Here is a 15,690-nt window from a genome sequence, read left to right as displayed (position 1 = left end):
AAAAAAGTGATAGTCACTGGGCCACCATGTCGCCCAATTTAGAAAGGAGGAGGAGTAGGGGTGCAGAGGAACTCTTCAAAATGAAGATACTGAGGTAAGAAACTGGTTATTTGTAATAAGCTTGGAATCGTCTAATTGGTGAATCATGTGTTAGGTAATGCGGGACCAGCTTTGATTAATCCAGGCCCGTAGCCAGCCTGGATCTTTTTGTTCTCCAATAGTGGACCTTTTTGCAGTTATTTGCCTCATTTACTGCATTTTAATGACATTTTAAGCACTATTTTTAACCGAACTAGCTGAATTGTTGGATGGTCATCACTAACACTTTTTGACATACCAAATATATTTCCTAAAGATTTAAAATAAAGAAATGTGAAATCAAACTTAAAATACAAATGTATTACATCATAAATCTTTACAAAAAATAGGAATATTACAGTCTTGAATTAAAACTAGTTTTAGTCAAATTCTAAAAAATATTTTTAGAATTTGACCATTTCATTAAAATAATAATAATATTATAATACTATTGAATAATTAATAATAATAATGTAGAGCTTCACATTTTTTTAGCCTTTTTCTTCTACATTTAAAAAATCATAGACAACAACAATCGGCAAAATAGTGTTCAGATTAACTTTAATATGGGTTGATTTGATGCTTCACACCTTTTTATAGGTCATTTTTTTGTTACAAGATTTTTTTGTATAACTAAGGTTCAAGATTTGGAATAACAGTTATTTGCTAAATTTTTCTCTGTGTAGCAAAAGATGACTTCTCTTAGGTCAGATTGTAAAATAAAAATATTTGTTAGCATTGACGCTTGATAGCAAGTCACACTGAAGCGAAAGCCATCAGAGGATTTGACTTGGTCTTAAAGCCTTTTTCGATGGGTTATTCACTATTTATGATGGTATAGCAGTCAAAATAAGACAAGTAAGCCCATGTATGGGACAAATTCTAGACCTTTGTCAGTTAGGGGTGGGTCTTCTTAACCACTCGAACCCCCCCCCCCTGGCTATGGAACCCCCTCTCGAAATTAGTCTATAAATAAACTTCACATAAGGAAAAGAAGATTTTTTTTCAACACATTTCTAAACATAATAGTTTAATAACTAATGTCTAATAACAGATTTCTTTTATCTTTGCCATGATGGCAGTAAATACTATTTTTCTAGATATTTTTAAGATGGTAGTACTCAGCTTAAAGTGACATTTAAAGGCTTAATTAAGTTAATTAGCCAGATAGGGGTAATTAGGCAAGTCATTGTATAACGATGGTTTGCTTTGTAGACTATCTAAAACATTTGTTGCTTAAAGGGGCTAATATTATTGACCTTAATGTTTTTTTTTTTTTAAATTAAAAACTTTCTCCAGAAAAAAAAATATTTTATAAGAAATACTGTGAAAAATTCCTTGCTCTGTTAAACATTATTTGGGAAATAATTGAAAATAAATAAATAAAAATTCTCAGGAGGGCGAATAACTTTGACTTCAACGGTATATAAAAAAAAAACATTTATACAGTACAATTCAGTGCCAGACTAAAGAACCCACCACCCTGATAGTAAAAAGCTCGCGTCTTGCTAAATTATATGTCTAACATATCTACATTCTGAGGTTTCACAGAAACAGTATTTCGGTAGTGGAACGGAACAGCAATCCTCCCTTTACATTAATTTAGTTGTACCAAACAGGGCATGTGCACTCCTCACAGACCATTCAATGCTAATCCCTCTTTTCCTTCGTTTTCCGCTCTCCTCCTTCGTCTGCAGCACATCACGATGACCAAAACGATGACTATTATTGCCGAAAGGATGAAAACAATAACTCCAGTGATGACACCCGTGCCGTACTCTGCAAAAAAATAAATCACGTCCTCATTATTAAAGAGATCATTTCAAATGTCATTTTGGCAGCCCTTACTCACTCCCCAGCAAGCTTTTCTGGTGTTTGAAAGATGTCTAATAAATGGCTAATCAACATCTAAACATAGTCGTCTTGGCTAAAACCAGGCTAAATTTGAGCTGTCAGTAAAAATCTAATAGAATAAGTCTAAGAATAGGCCAAAACTAGACTAGTCATCAAATAAACAGAAATGAATGACTACACATATCAAGTCTGTCTATTCTGTCTATTTCACGACTAGTCTAGTTTTGGGCTATTCTTAGACTTAGTCTAATATTTCACTGACAGCCTACGTTTAGCCTTGTTTTAGCCAAGCTGACTACATTTAGATGTCTATTAGACGTCTATTAAACGCATAATTGTTTGCTGGGTCTCCATTTGCATGACGTTTCGAGACTATAAAACATTTGTTGACCTTCAGATCAAAGCTTAAGACTTTCTGATTACTTAAGGATCTCTGTTACTCCGATTCTCGCACACACACGCACAAAATCTGACATTTAGTAAACAGGCTTCCCACACTTCTTGAAAGTACTTGAATTTTAGACATATGGATTCAAGGCCTGGGAATTACTTAAAAACAAACATAGGTACTTGAAAGTGGTTGAATTTTAAACTGATGCTGTTATTTATTTCAACAACTGTACTGTGCTGCTTCTAAATACAAAAAAAACAATTTTTATTTAAAAATCATAAATTTAACTTTTATACAAAAACTATGATGAATAACGCACGTTTAATAAATATTTCAGAAATTTTAATTGAAACATTACCAGTATTAAATTCAACTAATTGTATTAAAGTTCTTTTAACATGAAATTAACATATTCATTTAACAAATTCGTTTAAAATTGTCTAGGTTTCTGAAAATGACACATTTAAAACTTAATTACTGACATTTAATGTAAATATTAGGAGTAAAGGGAAACGTTGTGTACAAAAAGGACTTTCTTGGCACTATATATGCTGGGTGTGAATTATAAATGATTTAGAATTACTAGTGATTTAAAAAGTCCTTGAAAGTCTTTGTATTTGGTGTGAACAAAAGTGTGGGAATCCTGAGTGAAAAGAGATTATTTTCATATTTATTATAAGTGATATTCATGAGATGATTCTTTAATAACCAGATGTAAAGGGTCAGTTCACGCAAAAATTACAATTTCCTCATTATTTACTCTTTTTTTAAATAGATTTCTTTCTTCTGTTTGAGATATTTTGTAGAATGTTGGAAAAAGCAGTGGCTTAATATCCGTAAAAACAATCAATACTATGTTAATCTGTGTCTGTTTTATGATAATACTCTTCAGTTAATCTTTGCTTTGGGTTCAACAGAAGAAAAAACAGGTTTGAAACAAGTAAACGATGACAGAATTTTCAATTTTGGGTGGACTATTTCTTTGAATGACAGACGTTTTATGTGTTGGGCGAACTATCTTTAAATTAGGCTTTTATTTACACAGAAACACTGATCTGTAAACTTAAAGCTTCATGGTCTAATTTATTTATTCTGTGGTCACATGGTTTATATATTTATTTTTTGAATGACTCTTTTTCGAACGTTTTGAGTGAATATACTTCTAATGAAGGAACAGGAATCTCATGCCCCATTCACACGGGGCGTCAGCGTCAACGCTTCCCATTTACTTTGAATGGGTGACGTCAGGCGTTGCCGAACTGCATTGTGGATCCGTCGGCGCCGCTTCAGAGGCGTTGCTCGCTGCAGAAGTTGGGACTAGCTCAACTTTTCAAACGTCGAAGGAAGCGTCAGCCAATCAGATCGCTGTATGCAAATACACCAGCTAGACAGTGGCCTATTGCTGACTGAATTTCATTGGCTGACGCTGCTATGACAATCGCGTTAGCCTCAACTTTAGACACGCCTTCAGTCAAGCGTTAACCCTGAAGCCCCATGTGAATGGTGTGTCAGAATTTGATTGAAAACATCTTAGTTTGTGTTATGAACAAATGAAATGAAATGATGATTGTTGTTTATTTGTTTGTTTGCATCACCAGTGTAGTCCAATGAATGACTCTTACGAACCAGTTCTTTTCAGTGAATTAAAAATATGACGTGCAGCCAGCATAGTTTAATGATTAATGAATCTTACATTATGAACAGGTACTTTGTAGTGAATTGCAAACATGAAGGGTGACCTGTGTAGTCTGATTAATGCTTTTTAAAAGTTTTTAGACTAATGTAGACTCATAAATATATACTCTTATTAACCAATTCTCAATCAAAAACACGCACTGCAATTAACATGGAATAAGCGATGATTCTTGTGTTTTGATGCAACTCTTAAAAGATCATTTATTTCAAAAACAAAAACTTTTTTTTTTCCTTTAGTAGAGCATTGTTACATCCCTTGAATGTATTTATTATTATTATTGTTTATTTGTGTGTTTACTGGGCTCTGTTCTTCGTACCTCGCTTAAATGATCATAGATGATTTGGCAGATCCTGGATCTTTTAATCTTGATAACTGATCTCTGGCTGACTTGGTTCTTCAAACAAGTTCGTGAATCAGATTAAAATGTCTGGATAAACTGATCTGAGATCGCTGTGTGTGTTGTGAAGGACAGATCTATCGATTCCCGAAATCATGATCAGCAATGCAACGATTGGCTGACGGCACAGCAGCGTAATGACATCATCTGATTAATATTCAATTATCCATGCGAGCAAAATGACATCAAATTAGCTGTAAACGGCTTGTTAAATGACACACAATAACTTTACACCTTGTCGTGGGCTGCATGTTTACACTTTTAAGTGTCAAGAGCAATTTATTTAGGTCATCATTTCACCGAACTCACTGCTGTTTACTGAGTCACTAGAGTGTTTTAAAGTTATTTTGATCAGCTGGTTTGTTTATAAGTTGTCACCTGTTGTTGAATCATGACTTTTAAATGCTCCAGTGTCCCTGTTACACTCAGTAAACAGCAGTGAGTTCGGTGAAATGTTGACCTTCATGGCCAATCACAGTCACTTCTGTTGAGCACATGAACACAATGGCAAATCAGGGCTGTTTAAGAACGTGCTCGGTAGTGCTCAAATGTTAGCAGAAAATGGAGGTTTTTTTAAATGTTAGTAGCGATTGGTACCAATTTCTAGTATCGTGACAACCCCAATAGTGGGTGGGGCTTTCTCCTTCTGATGACATGTACAGAGAGAGAATGCCAATCAAAGTGTTTCTGCTGACAGTTTTTATCAGTGTGATTACAAAAAAATCTAAATTAATACATGTGTACCATTAGAAGCTGGTTATATTCACACACTGTTACCACACAACTGTGTTTAAACCCCTTCTAAAAGTGACTTTTGATAATGGGTCCCCTTTAAAGTATCATTATGAGACATGGGTGTCAATTTAGTTTAGCCTGTATTTGTTTATTGGAGTCTCGAAATTCCATTGAGTTGAATTTTAGAGAATCACCAAGGATCACAGTTTCATCTGAAACTCTACTGAAGTCACCTACATCTTGGATGACCTGAGGAAGAGTAAACTCTGAGATGATTGATTCACAAGCTACTATCAGCATCCGCCCAGCAGACACACTTCTTATCAATTATAAGTGCTATCAGTTACATTTAGCTTGAATCATGCATTAATGGAGTCCATATAATCCTCTGATATGATACCGTATCAGCGTTCTGACACTTCATAAACTTCATAGCCCAGAGAGTTTATTTTTAGAAACTGATTCACTTGAGATCAGACAAAAGTCTCAGCGTTTGTTTTTTCCTTGGATTGTTGTGCGGAAAAATCCCTGAAAGGCCGAGTCAAAGTCTTTTGTTGTGAAAGTGAAAGTATTACCTTCAAAGACGGTTGTGTTTTCTTCTGTAGAGCAGTGGACGCTGCTGAGCTCTCCGAATTGTTTGTTTGCAGCACGTGAAGGTAGATAAGCTTGAACATTAAAACAGTAACCCACTCCTCGGTCCAAATCCGGCATCTCAATTATGCTTTTTTTACTAAGCATTTCTTTCTGAAAAGATAAACACAGATGATACAGTTGAAATCTTAATTATTAGCCCCCAGTATATTTTCCCCCAATTTCTATTTAACGTAAAGAAGATTTGTTTTCAACACATTTCTAAACATAATAGTTTTAATAACTCATTTCATTCATTCAATCATTTTCTTTTCGGCTTAGCCCCCTTATTAATCTGAGGTCACCACAGTGGAATGAACCGCCAACTTATCCAGCACATGTTTTATGCAGCAGATGCCCTTCCAGCTGCAACCCATCTCTGGGAAACATCCATAAACACTCATTCACACTCATACACAACGGACAATTTAGCCTACCCAATTCACCTGTACCGCATGTCTTTGGACAGTGGGGGAAACCGGAGCACCCGGAGGAAACCCACGCGAACGCAGGGAGAATGTGCAAACTCCACACAGAAATGCCAACTGACCCAGCTGAGGCTCGAACTAGCGACCTTCTTGCTGTGAGGCGACAGCACTATCTACTGTGCCACTGCATTGCCCTTAACTCATTTCTAATAACTGATTTATTTTATCTTGCCATGACGACAGTACGTAATATTTCTCTAGATACTAGTATTCAGCCTAAAGTGCAATTTAAACAATAAGTTTAACTAGGTTAATTATGCAAGTTAGGGTAATTAGGAAGTCATTGTATAATAGTGGTGTGTTTCATAAAGAATAAAAAAATATATATACCTTAAGGAGGCTAATAATATTAACCTTAAATTGTTTTTTTTTTTTTTTAATTAAAACTGTTTTCATTCTAGCCAAAATAAAACAAATAAGACTTTCTCCAGAAGAAAAAAACATTATAGGAAATACTGAGAAGAATTCCTTGCTCTGTGAAACATTGAAATATTTGAAAAAGAGAGCTAATCATTTTAACTTCGACTGTATACTGTAGAATATTAGTTAATGCAGGCTTTAACAGTAATTGAATAAGCAAGTTAATTCTTAATAAAGGTACAATTGTTCATTGTTAGTTCATGCTAGCTTAAATTGACTAATTAACAGCTTACAGAAAATTTCGTTCTTATTAGTGCTGGGAAAAAATTAATTTAATCGCAATTAATTGCATCCAAAATAAAATTTTGTTCTGACATTATATATACAATCACTGGCCACTTTATTAGGTATACCCTACTAGATTTGGGTTGGAACCAGTCTGGCCATTCTCCTCTGACCTCTGGCATCAACAAGGCCCACAGAACTGCCACTCACTGGATGTTTTCTATTTTTTAGATCATTCTCTGTAAACCCTAGAAACGGTTGTGCGTGAAAATCCCAGTAGATCAGCAGTTTCTGAAATACTCAGACCAGCCCGTCTGGCACCAACAACAATGCCACATTCAAAGTCACTTAAATAATCCTTTCCTGATGCTCAGTTTGAACTGCAGCAGATCGTCTTGACCATGTCTCCATGTCTAAATGCATTGAGTTGCTGCCATGTAATTGGCTGAGTAAAAATTTGCGTTAACTAGCAGATAGACATGTGTACCTAATAAAGTAGACGGTGAGTGTACATGTGTGTATTATATACAATTATTATGTATATGTGATCCACACACACATACATAATAACAAAACTATTTTGTTACATAGATATTTCATCTTATATAGAATTTGTATCATATATGTAAATAAATATAAATAAACATTTTCTCAAATATATACATGCATCTGTGTATTCACATATAAATAATAAATATACACAATACACACACTTACAGTAAATTATGTTGAACAAACTTTTATTTTTGGATACGATTAATTTTTGCCCAGCACTAATTTTTATGAATGTAATGTAATTAGCAATGCTATTATTGATGCTTAAGACAGAAAAACTAAGATCAATTCATGCTTTTGATGTATTCACATCATATTAGTTACTACTGTACGATTTATTGATGGTTTAGAAGTCATCTAGGATTAAATTATTTGAAAAAATAAAACATAAAATAACTGTAGCTCTGTGAAATATTATTTCAGTTCAATTTTTTTCTACTTTAAAAAATAATATAAATATTAATTATTTATCAAATTTCAAAGTTAAATCTTTAGTGCAATTTTCAGTGTCTCATTATTATTCAGAAACCATTTACTGTAAACATGCCGATTTGGCAGAAATGCATTATTCTAAATGTAAAATAAAAAACACGCCTCAGTCAGAAATTGCTAGTAAATTTTATAATACTTCTTGCACTTTAATAATCTGTTTTATTTGAAACTTTTTAATTTTTGTTTTTTATTCTATGTATAGTAATGCAGAATTGATAAAAAGATGTGATGATAGACCTCACAAAAATTTCTTGACTGCTTATAACATAAGATAAAAATCAAAAAGACATGAGATAATAGACTTTACATTTTAAACACCAACCTTTCCTGTGCTCTTGGCCTTTCTGTAGATAACCTTATACTGCAGCTCATCCCCGAAAACATCCCGAATATTTAATCTCTTTTTCTGATCATCAAACAGAGCCGTCGGGACGTCCGTCACATGCAGCTTTGTCATTCTTTTATCGCTGCTTACTTCTATTTTAAACTCTGGTCTACCAATGTCCGCTGAAACACAATCAAAGCAGGTATAATTTAACAAATCCAAAAGTCACATCAGCAGAGGATTGGTTCACTTCCAGAATAAAAATGTACTTATGATTAAAGTCATGTTCATTTCATACTTTCTTAAGTCAGAAATAAATGTTTTTTGAGATAAAACATGCAGGATTTTCTCCATATAGTGGACTTCTGTTGAGTTTTATAGTTTAAACTTCCAAACTGTAGTTTCAATGCTGCTTTGTGCTTTTTTTAAAGTATATTTTTTTTGTATAAATTGTAAAAATGTATAAATTTTTTAACCACAAGCGCTTGCGTTTGTTCAAAATTTATCTCTTTAATATTGCTTACATGCTTCTGATTGGGTTTCTATTATGTGCTTATTTTACGATTCATCATTTCTCTTTTATTTTGCTGTATATTAGCATTTCTTGAGTGTATTGCTCTTTTTGTTGAATCGCTGAATGCCTCCTCAATTGCAAGTCGCTTTGGAAAAAATCATTTGCTAAATAACTACATTTAATATTGTATCAATATTACTGTTTAGGCAGCACAATATAAGAAAAATTTCATTTACTACGATATATATAGCGATATAAATTCAATTTCAGCAAATGACTTAAATAGTGAGTAAAGAATTCATCATTTTAGATGATTTGGGATGAATCTGTAGGGGAGCAAATCTGCATAAAATATCATAAAAAGGACAAGCATAGTTAAATACAACAGAGAAAAGATGTAAATAAACAAAGATTTAGGATTTTCTGGGGAGTCAAACAGTAATCAGAAGCAGAAATTAAATAATCACCATATAATAATAATAATAATAATAATAATAATATGATAATATTAAATATACCACTGTATTGTTTAAATTGAGTAAATTATTATATAATGTACAATTAATCTTCAAGCTACATACATTTCATTTATTGTGCCCAAAAGTTTAAATTTGCTTTAAATTGTTACAGTCAGGTCTTAAACACACATGCAAATAATAAACTTTCACTCTAAGGTTAAAGTATGAAATTAATACACTATGTTGTTAACAGTAATGTCTTGTGTTCCTCGGATTAATACTTTTTTTTTTTACTTGTAGACTAATCCTAAATTTGTACCAATTGCAGAGAAATCGCCTCTTACGTCATTCAAATCCCATGTATAAAGGCTTTCCTTTATTTCCTTTATTTAGGCTTTCCTGTAATATATAATGATGACGGAAGAAGTTGAGGTGGGTTATTCGGGATGTGGTGGGTTTCTTAGGTTATTAAAGGTATTTTCTATCACTACTTGTTTAGCCTGCATTAATGCATTCAGTGTAAGCTGCATGAGTAATCATACAAAGATCGGGATCTCCACATCCACGCAACATAAATTATAAATGATGTTGATTTGCATATGTTTATTGATCCTTTGAATAGCTGCATTCAAATCTGTGTTTGAAAAATGCAAAAATCAAGAAAGAGATTCAGCCTTTAGTCTTTTGAATTAGTTATAAAGTTACAGTCAAATAACACAAAGTACCAGGATAACAGTTTATAATTTAGATAAAACCACTGATGTTTATGATAAAGATTAAAATCACCTTGATGTGCAGTTAACTAAGCAGCAATTACAATATTTAACCAATAGGTGGCGACAACCAGCCATCAGAAATGTGCCACTGAATAATTCTTAAAAAATGATCATCTAGCAATAAAACATGAAGTTAACGAAATAATGAATTAATGAAACATGAAAAATATAATATAAATAAATATAGGTTGTACAAATAAATATGGGTTCTACAAATTATAATGTTAGATTTCTACATTTAGCGTTATCAGCAACAGTAGTAGTAACAGTGATTTTTTTTTACAGTACTAAATATTTTACTATTTATTTTTATTCTGCTGATTTTATTTTTTATAAAATTACAGATTCTAAGTTCTGTTTGTTAAAACCAAAAGTGTCTTGGAGTACTGTTTTTGTAATTAATGGAAAGCAAATTATATTTGTCTCCTCCCCTTTTTGGCTGATCCAAAAAATGGTCCGATACGTGACTAAAAAACCTTAATGTGATCTGAACCGTGAGATTTGTGATCCAATACACCACTACTAATGAGTGTTTAGAGTTTTTTTGAAGATGCATTGAAATGGAAATTTAGTAGTTACCTCCTTTTTGGTAGAAAAAAATTATACTTTTAAAAAAAAAAAAAAAACTTAAATTAAAAGTTTAAATATTACTAACTGTTTCTGTTTTTCTTAAAACTATTTATTTTTGACTGTAAAAAGAAGAAAAATTAACATCTTGAATGACAAGAGAATAAAAAAATGATCAGGCAATTTTCATTCTGGAAGTGAACAAATCTTTTCAACAAAAGAGCAAAAGTTGAAAGCAAAAAAAACAACTAAACACTGACTGTCATGATAAGGAGAGAATTTCCCAGAGCTGACATGAGGGAATTCGACCAGATCAGAGGAGACGCCCCGCATGGGTTCAGACAGGACGTCAGCGCTGTAATAGGCCTTCAGGTTTTTTAACACTGCAGTCAGGTCACATTCGGTATCCATCGTCCTGATGCAGTATGGCGTGCGTTCTCTGTCCTGGCTGAGTCTGCGATGATGTTACACAGACGTTTAGATAGTAAAAAACATCATTCGGATTAAATAAATGGATAATAAATTACATGACTAGTGACAAGAGCTAATGACAAGTTAAAGCACGTTGTAACAAGTCATGGGTGTGGAAGTATGCAAAAGTTGCCAAATCTACACATGCGAGAGTTCATATAGGATTTTCCTAATTATAAAACAATATTTATCAGTAATATTGGAGCTGGATTGGAGTTTAAAAAGTTAAGAGGTGAATTCAAAGCATTAAAGACTACTTGAAGATTTACATTTCTCATGAAAAAGCATCGTAAATTGAGTAGAAATGAGTAGAGATGTTAAATGGAGGGAAATGGAAAGAATGAACCATAGTTTATGCACTTTTTTTGCTTGCTTTTATGAGTTTATGGCCATGTTCAGATTACAGTGAGAAACATTTAATATAAACTAGCAAAACTACTTATAACCACAGATAAAACAAATAACCATGTAAAAACGGATCAAAAGTAGCTTTTTCTTTCAAGTGAACTCTCAATACTTAATGTAGAAACATGACTTCTAAAAACTACTAAAACAGCTCCAGTAATTTCCTTAAATCATGTTTTAAGCAGTTGCACAACATAATAAAAACATGATATCTAAATTTAGCTAAAATGTAGTTATTTTGTTGCTTTTTAGCTAATTAACTCATGTCATAACAGCCATATTATAAGGGAAACATTTAATTATTTTGTTCATATATATATATATATATTTTTTTAATGCAACAACATAGGCTACAGTATTGTATATTAAACCTGGGGAAACTGAGACTTAAAACCTTTTTACAATTGACTTTAAACAATGTCTTGCTAATTCAGGCATCCTTCTAATCCTAAAAACATGATATCTAAATTTACCTAAAAATGTAGTTATTTTGTTGCTTTTTTGCTATTAAACTCATTTCATAACAGCCATATTGTAAGGCAAACATTTAAGTATTTTGTTCATATATATATAAATATATTTTTATGCAAAAACATAGGCTACAGTATTGTATATTAAACCTGGAGAAACTGAGATTTAAAACCTTTTTTACAAATGACTTTAAACAATGTCTTGCTAATTCAGGTATCCTTCCAATCCTAAAAACATGATATCTGAATACTGCTAAAAAAAAAAGTTTTTTTCTGCTAATAAACTTCTTGTTTGATAACTGTCACATTCTAAGGCAAATATTTAACAGCTTTGTTAAAATATACATTTACTATATGTCAATGATGTACATATACAGTATATTTGTATATTAAATGTGGGGAAGCTGATATTTAAAACATTTTTGTAAGTGTCTTTAAATGATGTCTTGCTAATTCAGGTATCTCGCTAATACTACAGAATAAAAACATGATATTTGAAGATTGCAAAATATTATTATTATTAATATTTTTAATAAACTACTCATTTGATAACTGTCACATTCTAAGGCAAACATTTAATTGCTTTGTTAAAATATTACATTTTCTATGTGACACTAGTGTATAAATACAGTATATTTGTATATTAAACTTGGGGAAAATTAGATTTAAAACCTTTTTACAAGTGTCTTTAAATGATGTCTTGCTAATTCAGGTATCTTTGTAATCCTAAAAACATGATATCTGAATGTTGCTAAAAATGAAGTTGTTTTGCTTCTAAGGCAAACATTTAATTGCTTTGTTAAAGTATTTAATTTTCTTTGTGACACTGGTGTATTTATAAACGGTCAGTGTGGGAACTATACATCAGTGATCGGGGTGGGGTGGTAATACATGCTTCAGTGAATCAAATTGATAAATGTATTTAAATTACATCTAATTTATTAATAAAATGTAAACATTTTCAGTGTTTTGAGGGATAATTAGTGACTATTTTAGAGGTCACTGTAGATCAAACTATATAAATTATGTATAATTTTTCATTTTTAGGCTACATGCAGATATAAACAGCTATTTTACAAGATATGTGTTTTTTGAATACTTAAGATGTCTATCGGTGCTCCAGAACTGCAAGTTTCAGACTGTTGAATGATTGTAAAATGCGCAATTATGCATTCACAATGGTATAAACCGTTATGGGCGGTCAAAGTATATTTATATTATACATTTTAAAGTTTGAATGTTTAAGATGTAAATCAGAGATCAGAAAAAGCTATGTCTTACTGTTAAAGGGCAGACCCCCACATACATTTTGTAATGTCCTTTAGGGGGAATCAAGTGTTAATTATGGGGTCGCTCCCCCCCAAATCCCCCTGTTATTTGCACCTTTTAATACTTGTATATTAAACTTGGGGAAACTTAGATTTAAAATCTTTTTAAAAGTTTCTTCAAATGACATCTTGCTAATTCAGGTATCTTGCTAACCCCACATAATAATTGTATCTGAATATTGCTAAAAAAAATTATTACTTTTTTTGCTAATAAACTCTTCATTTGATAACTTTCACATTTTAAGGCAAACATTTAATTGCTTTGTTAAAATATAAAATTTTCTATGTGACACTAGTGTATGTATACAGTCAGTGTGCGAATTATACATCAATGATCAGGGTGGGGTGGTACAACTTGGTAGTAGTTTGGTAATACATGCTTCAGTGAATCAATTTTATAAATGTATTTAAATTACATCTAATTTATTTGAGTGGTTTTAGTGACTATTTTAGAGGTCACTTTAGATCAAACTATATAAATGATGTGTCTAATTTTTCTTTTTTAGGTCACATGCAGATATAAACACCTATTTTACAAGATATGTGTTTTGTAAATACTTAAGATGTCTATTGGTGCTCTAGAAGTGCCATTTTTAGACTGTTGAATGACATTGTGAGTGGGCAATTATGCATTCACAATGGTATGAACCGTTATGGGGGTTAAATGTATATTTATATTATACATTTTTAATTATTAATACTTAAGATATAAATCAGAGATTAGAGAAAGTTTTTTTCTAACTATTAAAGGGCAGACCCCCACACACATCTTGTTATAATGTCCTTTAGGGGGATCACGAGTTAATTAGAGGGGTCACTCCCCCCCAAACCCCCCTGTAATTCGCACCCAAAGCTGCATACAATATACTTGTATATTCAACTTGGGGAAACTGATATTTAAACGATGTCTTGCTAATCCTACATAGTAAAATTGTAGTGCTAAAGATTGAATGAACAACCTGAATACTAACTGTATGGTAAAAACAAAGAAATACTTACTCAGAAAACTCAACTGTGTAGGAATAATTGGTTGGTTTTGGACTCCACGTTAGCATGGATTTAAAGTTTACAGAAGACCAGGATACATTCTTTGCTTTTGGAAACACGTCTATAAAGAAGCAAAGTTGAAAAATAATTAATAATATTTCTTTAGATTGCGTAACATTTAAAATAAAACGACAAGAACAAATGAAAAAACACAGGTAAGAGACTCACCTGAGGCGCAAGACGTCGTGAAGAATGAAACCAGCGCCAATACAAGCGTATGTAATGTAATTTGTCTCATGTTACTGTCCATATTGTCCCAAGTCCACAATACTGATCCAAATACCAGGTTATACTCCCGTGGGATAAAAATTAGACAGTTTGAAGTCCTCCCAAGTGGTTTATGAAGTCCTCCTGACTGTGTCTGTGTGCGCTCGTAGGAAAACAGCCAGTTTTCAGTTGTGATTTCAGACAGCGAGACTAATGAAGCCCCGCCCTCTAAACAAGTGGGTCCGTCTACTCATTTTACCATATATGGGCTTCCGTGATGATACAGTAAGCTGATTACACACAAACAAAACCTAGAGATTCACTGCATTTTAGGAGTGTGCTTACTGTAAAGTTCTTTGGGTTGACTTTTACAATTTAATTAAAGAAATTTTATTTCCAAACTTTTGCACATCCCCCAAAATTTTATTCTTCGGTTACTCTCTAAACCTAGACACCTCTCATTGTAAATTTCTTATTAATTTGTTGCTTTTCTGACTAAATTTTACATCCATAAATGTAAATCTTCAAAAAAAAAAAAAAAAACACACCCTTACGTATAATTTTCAGAAAGGATTTTGATTTATATGTGAACTTTATATGTGACTCTATTCATAATATTGCATGTAAAACTCTTTCTTAGTATAAATCTTTTAAACTTGTAGAATTGTTTGTCTCTTTGTTCATATTGTGTCTTTGTCATTGTTCTTTCTTGCATAATAATCATAATAAAATTGATTCAGTGCTTATTTATTCATTCATTCATTCATCCATTTTCAGTCCCTTTATTCATCAGAGGTTGCCACAGTGGAATGAACCGCCAACTTATCCAGCATATGTTTTACACATGTTTTGCCCATCCAGCTGCAACCCAATACTGGAAAACATCCATACACTCTCATTCACACACATACACTACGGCCAATTTAGTTTATTTGATTCGCATATAGCGCATGTCTTTGGACTGTGGGAGAATATGTAAATTCCACACTGAAATGCCAACTGACCCAGCCAGGACTTGAATCAGTGACCCTCTTACTGTGAGGTGACAGTGCTAACCACTGAGCCACCAAGTCGCCCCGATTCAGTACTTACTCATACTCTTTTATTTATTACTTCAGTTTATTATTTATGTGGTTGTTCAATCGCCTCATTGAGTTAAAA

The 15,690-nt window shown here is 32.5% G+C and overlaps 1 protein-coding gene across 1 annotated transcript; it reads right to left on the bottom strand.

Annotated features, from left to right (window-relative positions):
- Positions 1-1,344: 1,344 nt before the first annotated feature.
- On the bottom strand, positions 1,345-14,664 carry f3a (coagulation factor III, tissue factor a). Its single transcript, NM_001245967.1, is given in 6 exon segments — positions 1,345-1,857; positions 5,727-5,895; positions 8,284-8,468; positions 10,862-11,055; positions 14,275-14,383; positions 14,491-14,664. Coding segments are annotated over 6 exon segments (885 nt in total). The 5' UTR covers positions 14,573-14,664; the 3' UTR covers positions 1,345-1,711.
- Positions 14,665-15,690: the final 1,026 nt, after the last annotated feature.

Source organism: Danio rerio, chromosome 24 (assembly GCF_049306965.1).
Source record: "Danio rerio strain Tuebingen ecotype United States chromosome 24, GRCz12tu, whole genome shotgun sequence".
In the NCBI taxonomy this organism is placed as follows: Eukaryota; Metazoa; Chordata; class Actinopteri; order Cypriniformes; family Danionidae; genus Danio; species Danio rerio.
The sequence above is the reverse complement of the archived record's forward strand: the minus strand, read 5'-3'. Positions and strand labels throughout refer to the sequence as shown.